Consider the following 12239-nt stretch of genomic DNA (forward strand, 5'->3'; position numbering starts at 1 on the left):
CAAATGGCCAACAAAAAACTCAAAAGACACCCACATCAATAAACCAACGAGAAGCATATTATCAACTTTAAATACTGTCATACTGCAGAAATACCACTGTTCAAAAAATGGGGTATTTAATTCAAAATTTTAATAGTCTGATCTCAAGGCTAAGAAATCAAACTCTTTTTTTGCCAATATATATGCAAGATTTGAGAATAAATACTAAGAGAGAGCAGCTGGCTAAAGCCTAATATGCTTAGGATCCCAGGGGACTTGGACCTGGCACATGGAGTTTATTAGGTGGGCCTCAGAACTTACATCTCTTCTCTGTAAGGTAACTCTTTCCTATTACCACTTTCATGGACATATCTACTACATTTGCCCCCTCCCCCCATCCTCCACTCTCATGCATCTCCCACTGCTGCTGACCACCTGACTGTCAAGAAGCCTCCTCTTACTCTCATGGCTTGTGGATGCTGTTAGGGTTGGGTATGACCTTCTCAGTTTAGCATCTGTTGTGTGAACAAGAAGCACAGGTGACTTACCAATGACTACAGCAGTGAGAAGAACCACTCCCCTTCCTCCAACAACCAGTAGCTGCCAACTGCTCCTCAGGGAGGGGTAAAGAGAAGGTACATTTCTTTTTTTAAGATTTCTAAAGATTAGCTAGAAAGATGGCTCAGTGGTTAAGAACACTGGCTGATCTTATAGAGTTTTGTTCCCAGAACCCACATGGCAGCTTACAACTGCCTGCAACTCTGACTCCCAATCCTGGCTCCTCAGTACCAAGTGTGAATACCGTGAACAAACATACAAGCAAGCACTCACACACACATAAAAGAAAAAAAAATCCTTTTTTTTTTAACTGTATAAATGTTTTGCCTGCATATATGTATCTGTACCATGTTCACACCTGGTGCCAATGGAAGCCAGGAGAGGGTGTCAGATCCCCTGGGACTGGAGTTATATACAGTTGTGGGTTACCAGTGCTGGGACCCAAATCCTAGCCCTCTCTGCAAGAGCAGCAAATACTCTTAACCACTGAGCCATCTCTCCAGCCCAAAGAAATTAAATTTCTAACAAGGTTCCTAGCAGAGGCTTTAATTAATCATACTTCAAAACCAACTACTTCAAATCAACAGCCTCAGCTCTCATCACTAGCAGCAAGAAAGGAACACACAGTGGACAAGAGAGCTCAGCTACAGCAACAGGAGTATAAACAGAGGGTAATGAAACCCGAGTAAAGGAACAAATGCTTAAAGAACATATGCAAGACCACACACCCCTCCACCTCAAGGAGGAAAGGTTTACAGGCTGGTGATCAATCATGTGCAGGCAAGGGAAGGGGCACGCTTTGTGCTCCAGAGATCTGAAAAGGCAAAGGAACACTTACACAAAACCCCCAGGGACTGCCTAGAGCCATGTGGCATCCCAAGCATTCTGGAGAAAGAACAAAGAAAGTGCCTACATTTCCTTGAGACCCTGTCCAAGAAGGAAGATTAGAACCCAAAGGTCAACAACAAGGTGGAGATTATGAAACCGGCTGGCAAGGTCCCTTTCACATTTCCTAGAAACATGCAAGCCCCGCTGGACTATTTATTCTCCCCTACGTCAGAGCTTTCTTCCCCGACTTTTCAGGTATGTCATACCATGTGAACTCTCCTTCGTCCCACTAATCCTGACCACCCACGAAACCAGTGAGCAATGGACCTTCATGTCTTAAAATAACACTGTTGAAGACATGTAATCGTGTTGAATGTTATCTACACATATACATTATAAGCATATGTGAATACATTCCACATAACCAGACAGAAACTAAGTAGTAAAAGTATCAGCAGTTTCGATATTTTATCTTTGCAACTAGCTCTTAAAGTCTGCTTCTATTATTAAACTTTGCTACTCGAACACAGCCGAAAGGAGGGGAGCAATTAAATCTCTGCAAATCTTGCATGTAAAAATATACAGAAACCAATTTTAACCATCCAACACTTTTGTTATAGTAAATTCCTCTCTGTGTAGCTTTATGTGGACATGCACAGGTTTTCACACCAAAGCAACAGGCTCAACAAGGCCATTGTCACAATATGGAACCCCAGAAAAGTTCAGGCCATACTGCTCAAGAGACTATTTCCATCCCTACAGCAGTTGTATCAGCTGTGTCAGACCACCGCCTAGTGGCCTGATGGAACCATTGCTTGCAACCTACCACCGCCACCAGGACATGAGACTATCATGTTGTTTTATGCTGCACCCCAAGGGCTTAGAAAAATGTTTGGAATGTTGTAGAATGAGTATCACTTCTTTATACATTCTTCATCTTCTACTTGGACAGAAAAGTACAACTTTAGTTAAAACAAAAGATCTCCCTTAAGAATGTACTGCTTTTAAGTCAGGTGGTGGTGGAGCATCCTTTTAATCCCAGCACTCAAGAGGCAAAGGCAGGCTGAACTCTTGAGTTCAAGGCTAGCCTGGTCTACAGATCGAGTTCCAGGACAGCCGGGACTATACAAAGAAACCCTGTCTGGGGGTTGGGGACTGGGGACAGTGGGAATATACTGCCTTTGGCCAGGAGTGGTAGTGCATGTCTTTAATCCCAGCATTTAGGAGGCAGAAGGCAGATCTCTATAAGAGTTCCAGGCCAACCTGATCTACATAGCATCTCTAAAATGGTCATAAAAACAATACATAAAAAAATATATTGCCTTTGCAAATGTTTTCAATCTACAAACATAAATAATATAGACAACGCAATGACTGATACACAGAACGGAAACATCTTACACAAACTCTGTATGAAAACAGGTTATCTGTCACCCAGCCTAGCTGCTTCCACTGCTTTTGCACTCAGAACAGGAGAATCTCTAGCAACACAACTGCATAGAGGCTGGCACATTAGACAGACTAGGGATAGAGGGAAGCCATGTACGTCGCAGACTATTTCAACAGCAATACTTTATACAGCTCAGGCTTTGTTTGGGGGTTTAGATCACAGAGTCTCACTGTATTTTCCAGAATCCAGCTGCCCCAGCCTCCTCCGGGCTGGGATTATAGGTGTGAGCCACACATAGCCCGATAGGTTTGAGTTTGAATTGTTTTGGTGGTATTGGTAGCTGGTTTTTTTTTTTTTGTTGGTTTTTTTTTGGTTTTTGGTTTTTTTTTTTGTTTTTGTTTTTGAACACAGATCAAAAACGTTCAGATCACACTGGGATCTGGTTTCTCTTCCCCTGTTACCTGGCACGTCTATAACACGTCATCAGTTGTTTTTCATTAATGTGAAATACTTTTTACCACAACAGCTGTCTGAAAACACAAACACTTTTAAATAACCACTAGCTTTTTCCTCCCCAGTACTCCGGAAGCTTCAGAGAAAGGAGTGCAATACTGACAAGCTCCATCTCACTCTGAGCTGAGATTTGGGTGGCACAATCCCTGCCAAGCACATGGAATGCAGTCCCATGGGCTGCGGACTTTCAAACCCTAGTCCGGGTGCTATCAGGGCCAAACTCACTGTGAGAGCTTGACAGGTAGACTTGTTCCTTGCCTCTTTCTGCCCAACATTCCCTGGATTAAGTAGCACTTTGGCAGACCCTACCTCCACCTTCACATGGCCTGTTCTTCACTATCTTCCCTTTCTGGCCTCCCTATATCTTCACACAGACCTCACTGTGACCCTGGTTAAAACTCTCCTGACAAAATGGACTAGAGCCCAACAGGCCTCACTGTTCCCCTGTGACATTCTGAGGACCTGGGGACTATACTTGAAGCTATCTTTTCAGGGAAATGCTTGACAGATACTTCTGCAACTTGCCAGGGTTTCATCAGACTGTCAGCCCTTTGTCAGGCGTTCCCACTCACATGGTTTTCCACAGCAAACAGACACCTCCACAATGATTCTGCATCCTACACGTTTCCCAGGAATAAGCCGTTGCAGTAGCTCAAGGGCTCCAGAACTAAAGACCCAGCTCCGGACCACTGTTCCAGAGGAGCTGTTAAGTATCTCAGGTGCACAGACTAACCCAGTGATCCACAGAAGAAGGCCAACTACATTTACCTGTTGAACACTGCTTTAGTCTAGCCAATTCATTTCCACAGTAAGTGGACTGTACACTGGACAACCTGCACTTTCCAAATTGCGGAACTGAAATCCATTGGCCAAATGCTATACCAAATGCTGTCCCCTCTCTCTTGAATAAACTACTTCTCGGATGCCTTTTAACTGCCCCCCTAAGTCTACTCCTTCATAAAGCTGTCTAGGATTCCCCCAGCCAACCCCCTTAAGATTCTGATGGCCTTTTATGGTTGAGAGACATCTGTGACATTGCCTCCCCTTATACTGTCTTTGTTTTTCTTTTCTTTCTCCCTATTCCCCAAGATTACAATCACGTGGTGTACTCGTAGATTCTTTCAAGTAACCAGTAGAGGGCCCTCATGGACTGAGATCCTCAAAGCTCACAAGCTGTTCTAGTAGTATCTAAAAATCCCAACCATCCTGTCCCATTTGAAGGCACAAGACTCTTGGATGTCAGGACAATCTGGATTTGGCACTTCACCCCACCCTCCACAGGGCTACCTGGCTGAGTAGACAGGCATGCCCTTACTTATCATCCCACGCACATCCCTTCCTAAACTAAATGTCCAGTTGAAGAGGACAGCCTTCCCTGATCGAGGAAGACCATTCCTCAGCCAAGGACATATACATAGCTGTGCCCCCTGCTAGAACTGCCAAACAAGCTCCTTAACCTCTGAAGGCTCTGCTCCTGAAGCTGACCAAGACTCAGCTAACCCTTTACCATCCTCACTGTAATAATAGAAAATTATACAAGAACTCAGGCACGGACTCTGTCCTATTAGCTGAATGGTCTTAGATGATAACTGAAAGTCCCACAGTGCTTTCACTCTGTCTCAGTCTCAACTGAGACCTCAACACAATCAACAACAGTGCAGAACTCCTCTACCAGTCTGTTCTTCCAGTGCTCCATGCTGAAGAGTACTGATAATGTTTTCACAGGAGTACTTTCCAACTTGGTAAACCTCAAGTCAAGGCTATCCTAAGCTCACTGTGTGATAGTGTCTGAGTCACAACGGAAGCTGCTAGGCTGTGAATCTGCCAGGATGCTCTCTCCAGTACACCAGGAGCTCAAGGAGCTTCCCAGCTGGAAAACACTTCCCCCAAGATTCCTACAAAACACAACGAAATGCTGGTCAGCATGTAGGACACAGATGTCCTGCCCTTCCGTATCCCCATCATGCCTGATCCTGACCTACAAGGCTGTGCCTTCCTTTCATTACCAGAACCTATCTTGTTTTCTCATGACCCCACCCATCCAGTCAGAGTCCAGTGGAGCCTAAGACTCACCCTGAGGCTCACCAACCCTTCTAAGTCATCTGATGTTCAGATTCAAGCCATCCCCCAAAACACGCCACTTCATCAGTATTTTAGTATCCGTCCATTTAGAGGTTCCAAAGCCTCTGACCTCAGCCAAACCCCTCCCACCCTCCACGGACATCCCACCTTCCCTGTCCTGCCTCTGCTATCTGAGAGTCCTTCACAAGCAGGAAAACCTTCTGATGGATCCAAACAACAATCCTTACTCTATTTGTGACTGTCACACATCTTTCCTTTTCCTTCTTAAATGGTGTTTTGTGGGCGATACGGAGTAGCTCTTTTGGGGAACCTGGGGTTCAATTCCCAGTCACAACAGTAACTCCAGTAACAGAGGATTCAACACCCTCTTCTAACTTCCTCAGGTATGGCACACAACGAGGCACACACAGGCATGCATTCAAGCTACACACTCAGACATATAAAATCATATTTTACAAAATAGAAAGTGTGCCTTTGTCTCAGTGTTGGTTCTTTAAAGATGCTTAGACAAGACACTGCTTACCTACCCAGCTTCTCACAGGCAGGTCTCATGCTAGCTCAGAATCAAGTTTAGTATGCTATCTGATACCTATCTTATACGCTTAGGCACTTGGGAGATCTCTGTGAGTGAAAGGCCAGCCTGATCTACATAGAGAATTCCAGGACAGCGGGGCTACCAAGTGAGATCCTGTCACAAAAAAAAGAAAGAGAATTCACAAGCAAAAGCTAGATAAACGGTGCTGTAGAAGGCCATCTCTTCAACCTTGCCTTGGCCAGAAAAGTGGGGGTCGTCAGGGTAAGCCTAAGTTGAAAGTTTACCGTGACCTCACAGGAAGAAATGAGGTATGCCTAATGCCTAATATAGAGCTCATGTCTGGGTAGTCAGAGCTACTCTGGGCAAGGCTTACCTGTCAGAAAAGCTTTGCCATCACAGTAAGGTCTAGTTACGTCTTGGCCTAGCACCAGTTTGCTACAGGATTTTATCCTACGAATAAGGAGCAGCTATTGAAGTGGCTTAATTCCAGTAGTAGAATGATAGAATCAGACAAAAGTGACCAGGCTGGGGGCTAGTGAGATGGCTCAGTGGTTAAGAGCACTGACTGCTCTTCCAAAGATCCTGAGTTCAAATCTCAGCATTCACATGGTGGCTCACAACCATCTGTAATAAGATCTGATGCCCTCTTCTGGGGTGTCTGAAAACAGCTACAGTGTACTTACATAATAAATAAATAAATAAATAAATAAATAACCCTTTAAGAAAGCCAGGTAATACCAGCACTTGGGAGGCAGAGGCAGGCGGATTTCTGAGTTCAAGGCCAGCCTGCTCTACAGAGGGACAGCCAGGGCTACACAGAGAAACACCTTGGAGGGACAGCTCCAAGGTGTGTGGTCCAGGACTGTTCTCTGAGAAGACCAGGGCAGGCCAGTGAGAAGCAGCACAAGGGAATCAGTATAAGTGAGGCAGAAGAAAGTAAAAGTGATCTTGCTAGCTAAGTGGAAATATGCCCTGCCATTTGTCAGGCTACAATAGCAGGCAGATACAGCCAGCTGCCAAGTAAACAGAAAACGTTATGTCTCCCATTAACTGGAACATGTCACAATGCTGCTCTCTTGGAGTAACCACTCACTTCTTATTCATCGAATTCATTTTGAAAGCTCCCCCATTTTCAGAAGGAAAAGCCTGATATGGCCTGAAGAGTTACAGTGACACACAAATACAGCCTGACTTCCCTCTAGCCTCAGAGGTACAGGTAAGGTATGTCTAAACAGTGTTCTACATTTATGTGAACTTTCACTGTTTACAAGCAAACAAGACCTGGGTCCACTTCACACTCAGCCTCTAGTTGCCTCTTTACACAAAGCTCCACCTTGCTATGAGCTGTCAAAGCATAGCTCAAGGACTTAGGGGGCTGAAGCATTCCTATCTATGGTTTGAGGCCAGCCTGGGCTGCACAGAGAATTCAAGGTTATCCTAGGATATATAATGAAGCCATCTCCAACATAAACACTGTTTCATTACCACACCACCTAAGTCCATGCCTCCAGCCATGGCCCAGTGAGGTGCCTCCCATTCCTCTGGTATATGGTCATGCATACATCAATGAGTCATAAACCTGATCTAGTCAGATACAGATCTGGTCCCTGATTAACTTACGATGGACATTTAGAGTCTGAATGATCAAGCAAGAAATGGGAAAAAATGCCAAGTAAGAGTCAGGGTAAGGCAGATGTTGGAGATCACAAATGCATTCAGCAGTCACTAGCATCAAGAAAATGACTAAAGCTTTATGTGTGCCTGAGACTGCCTTAGGGAGGCTATGATGAAATAGGACTAGGCTGGGCCTCAAGTACCTGCACTGTCTAAAGACTGTTGAGCAGCAGTTTTTAACCTGTGAGTTGCAATCCCTAAGGGTCGAGGGGGGTGGTGTCGAAAGACCCTTTCACAGAGGTCACCTAAGATGATCAGAAAACAAAGATACTTACATTACGACTCATAACAGCAGCAAGATCATAGTTATGAAGTAGCAATGAAGTAATTTTAAGTTTGGAGGTTTACAACAACATGAGGAACTATGTTAAAGGGTCACAGTGTTAGGAAGGATAAGAACCTCTGGTCTCGAGAAAGGTGAATAGGCAAAGGAGACCAAGAGGACATCACAGAGACAAATGGGGAAGGGACACAGGTCCCAGGAAGGCCACAAACCTCAAGTAGACAGCGCCTGTAGCCTGACTTTACTAAGTTACTAGGTTCATGTATGGCCCCCAGACTGCCTTGGGAAGGACACTGGCGTCTAATCCCTAACGAATGAGAGCCGGATCTATTTTGCCGACCACTAGTTCATGGCTTTACAGTGAAACAATCAACCAGCAGGCTAATGCACTCTGTTACCAGGCAGCATTTTCCTTTTCTGGAAATAAATGCACAGACACTAATTGCTCTCAAAATTTGCCAGTTGAGCATGAGATTAGAATGAGGCAGTTAAGAAGTCAATAACCGGCAGCAGGAGGAGTAAGGCCCCCACAAAGAATGGTGACACAGCCAGGGAATTGCGACAGCTCTGTCGCTCGCTCTCAGGGAGAGCACCGCGTTATTGGAGCCCAGTAAGAGGTAGACTATGGAAGAAGCCACTGGGAGGGGCACTTGTTGTGGAAGAATGCAACCCAGCCCCTGGACTAACAAGTGGGGCAGAGGGCAGGCTGGCGGCCCTCCCACCTACTCCCTCTCTCTTTGCTCAGAGAGGCCTTCTTTGGTCAGCCCTGCCAACTCCAGTCTGTAGGGGGTTGCTCTCCCAGAGCACAGTACAAGACAGAAGTTAATAGAAATTAATGAGAAGACTCCTGAAAGAATGGGGCAGGGTTCCCTGTAACCATAATCGTTCATCCTTTATTTTTGTTTGTTTGCTTATTTTTCGAGACAGGGTTACTCTGTGTAGCCCTGGCTGTCCTGGAAATCACTCTGTAGACCAGGCTGGGCTCGAACTCAGAAATCCGCCTGCCTCTGCCTCCCAAGTGCTGGGATTAAAGGCATGCGCCACCACGCCCAGCCATCCTTTATTTTTTATTCCTAGGTTCACATGCATTGGCATTTTGCCTGCATGCATGTCTGTGTGAGGATAATGGATCCCCTGGAATTGGAGTTCCAGACAGTTGTGAACTTCACAAACTTCTAACTGCTTCTTCACCCTTCTAACTGAATAGGGCTGGCTAACTGGCCAAGTCCATATGCACAAACTAGAAACCCATATTCTGATCCCTTCTAGCTTGCTATTTAGGCAATCTAGCCCCCAACCCCCACCCTACCCCCTACACCACCCCTACCCCACAGCCTGCTTCCAAGTAGATCACCATACTGCTTGTTTCTTGAATCTCAGGCTAGGCTTGAACTCAGTATGTAGGTGTGAATGATCCTCAACTCCTGATCCTTATACCTCCACCACTTAAGTACTGGATTACAGGCATGCACCATCAAGTCTGGCTCAGATACCTATATTTTTGAGTCAAGATACTTTCTTGGTGGGGGAGGGGAGAGGGGTAGAAGACAACACTTTCAGGATGACATGACACACACACTGGTATGGGGGAGGGGCTGCAATCAGGATATAAAGTGGATAAATAAATAAATAAATAAATGGGGGAAAAAAAGATACTTCCTTATTTGGACTTACAGCTCTAACCATTACTTGGGTTTTTAAGGTGTACACTATAAAGCCACACTATGAGAGCTGGCAGTCAGATGTAACTTGAAAAATTAGCCTTACCCACCAAAAGCTGATGTCATTGCAATCCAGTCCCAATTGGTAAAGTGCTGACAAAAGCTCCAAATACCTCCCAAAAAATTTAACAGGGTTCCAGACTCATATCTGGTATGTTGCTCAAATGTCAAACATCTGGATAGACAAGTCCTAGCAATCCTGAACTTCGCTCAACTCCCCTGCCCACCCAAAGACAAGTGGCATGCATGAGGTAAGACTCACTTTTTTCTACCATCTTTAATTTCTGGAAACTTTCCAGTAACTCCCCATTTAGTATTCTGGGTAAGAAGTCCCGTATTTGCATCACTTCCGTCGTCAGCCGTTCCAGGTCCTTCTTTCTGACTTTAACAAATTCTTCTTTAGATTCCATGTTCTAAAAGAACAAGTAGATCTTAGCATTGTAGTATTTCTCTTCAGATGACTAGAACTAGCATCCCAAATCGACTTGCTCCCTTTTCTTTCATGCCTCTTACATTCATAATTGCCTCACAAATGTGTTTTTCTTTCATGCCTCTTACATTCATAATTGCCTCACAAATGTGTTTACATACGTACCTGTGTGTGTGTGTGTGTGTGTGTGTGTGTGTGTTAAGGTTTTTATTTGGTTTTTGAGAGGGTCTCACTGCGTAGCTTTGGTTGTTCTGGAACTATGTAGACTAAGCAGTGTGTAGGCCTCTGCCTCCATAGTGCTGGGTTACAGTCTCTTCCACCACTCTTGGCACCTAATGTCCCTCCTGTTACACATATATGGATATAGATGTGTGTGTACACATGGGCTTTATATACAGAGGGCCATGATGACGGGGACAAGGGTGATGATTCACACCCACAGTCCTAGCTTCTCAAGAGACTGAGGGTGAAATATGGCTTTGCCCAAGCGTTGGAGGCCAGCCTGAGCAACATGTCAAGACTGATTCAGTAAGAACAAATATGGTGGAGGAGGGAATGGAAATACGTAAGGGGAAAAACCGAACTCATATTCCTAAAAGCCAAAAGAAAATGCCTGCAAGTTAATGCGCCCCAGGCTGAACCGCTCGGGTGGGATCCCTGCGGCCGCATTTGGCTTTTGCTGACCCCTAACATTCACACCATCATACAATGGCATCCTACCGGAAGTAGGCATTAACCAGGCCCTCTCATGAAGGGGCATCAGGGGCAGAACCCAGATAAGTGAGTTCTCAGCTCCGGCTCCCCGGAGCCTCAAGGCCTAAGGCCTGGGCTACCACTTTTTAACCTGAGGCATCCGCAGATGATTTGGAACTGTGCCTCTTGTCTCCGGCCCTGGCCCACCCTCGCGCAGCTCCTGGCCAGGTCCCCTCAGGGCTACAGGGACATCTCCTCAGGCACTGGATCCGCCCTGAGGGGAGTAATCAGCAGCAGCTCCCATATGTAGGGCACCCACTGACCCGGCAGGCCTCCTCAGTACCGGACCCGTCGCCCACGGTTGCGGCCATAGCCGCTGCCTCAGCTTCGTGCGCCTGCGCAGAGCTCGCTAACACGCACACACAAAAACGCGGGAATCTTAAGATGCCCCACGATACGGAAAGCCACAAGGTTCAAATCTCGACGATTTGCTCTTCACTCTCGCTTTCTGGGTCCAGGGATGAGATGGACCTGGATTCTACTGTAGCTTTCCTACTTCAGTTGCGTTTCAGACTTGTTACCTGCAAAGTGAGGCCTGAGAGTCAAGCAGAATCCGTCCTTCCCTGTTTAGAGAGAAGATGCTACAACCAAACCTATACACTGTGAGAAACCGCGCAGGGAAAACCTCATCGTCCCTTGGCCCCAAGTGCTTCTGTGCCAGCACTTGGGTGGCGGAAGCTGGAGTTCAAGACAAACTTGCTACATAGCATGGGAAAATCTAGGCTGGGCTACATGGGGGTAAAAAAAAAAAAATCAAAATTAAATCACCAAAGCTTGGAAGAATATACTAATCTAATAATTCTCATGTTTGATAACGTAGAGTTTTAGATGTCCCTAAAGTTTGCACAATTGTTAAAAGCCTTCTTTTATGTTGGTTTAGTATGTTCCCGCTTGTGCTGGTTTATGTCAACTTGACACGAGCTAAAGTCATGGGAGGAGGGAACCTCAGTAAAGAAAATGTCTCTATAAAATCAGATTGTAGCAGGCCTGTAAGGCATTGTCTTAGTGACTGATGGGGAGGACCCCACCTATTATGGGCGGGGCCATCCCTGGACTGGTGGTCCTGGGTTCGGATTTCTGAGTTCGAGGTCAGCCTGGCCTACAAAGTGAGTTCCAGGACAGCCAGGGTTATACAGAGAAACCCTGTCTCGAAAAAAAAAACAAACAAACAAAAACAAAACAGGCTGAGCAAACTGCAAAGAGCACGGCGGTAAGGAGCACCCTCCATGGCCTCTGCATCAGCTCCTGCCTCCAGGGTCCTGTCCTGGGTGAGGTCTGGTCCTGGCTTCCTTCCATGGCGAACAGTAATATGGAATGTGAGTCAAAACAAACAAACAACGACAACAACAACAAAAAAACATTTGCTCCCCAGCTTGCATTTTTGGTCCTGGTGTTTGAAAATCTCACTACCCACTGCTTAGAACTGTGTGTTTTGAATGCAGGACTTACAGAGTCAAGTTAGATCCTCAAAATTTCCCTCTACAATAGACATC

At 45.7% G+C, this 12239-nt stretch overlaps 1 protein-coding gene across 3 annotated transcripts in view; it reads right to left on the reverse strand.

Moving 5' to 3' along the window:
- The window catches only part of Hsf2bp (heat shock transcription factor 2 binding protein), a 90127-nt gene extending 78667 nt beyond the window's left edge, over positions 1 to 11460 (reverse strand). The window contains exons 1-2 of one of the 3 annotated variants that reach the window (NM_028902.1): positions 11010 to 11073; positions 9826 to 9976 (exon numbers count right to left, since the gene is read on the reverse strand). In NM_028902.1, coding sequence (NP_083178.1) covers positions 9826 to 9976; positions 11010 to 11057 — 199 coding nt within the window. In that variant the 5' untranslated portion in view covers positions 11058 to 11073. Of the gene's footprint in view, positions 1 to 9825; positions 9977 to 11009; positions 11085 to 11267 lie in introns of those variants that run through there. The other 2 variants (XM_006525035.4, XM_030250120.1) reach the window with 2 other exon arrangements.
- Positions 11461 to 12239: the final 779 nt, after the last annotated feature.

This window comes from Mus musculus, chromosome 17 (assembly GCF_000001635.26).
Source record: "Mus musculus strain C57BL/6J chromosome 17, GRCm38.p6 C57BL/6J".
Taxonomy (NCBI): Eukaryota; Metazoa; Chordata; class Mammalia; order Rodentia; family Muridae; genus Mus; species Mus musculus.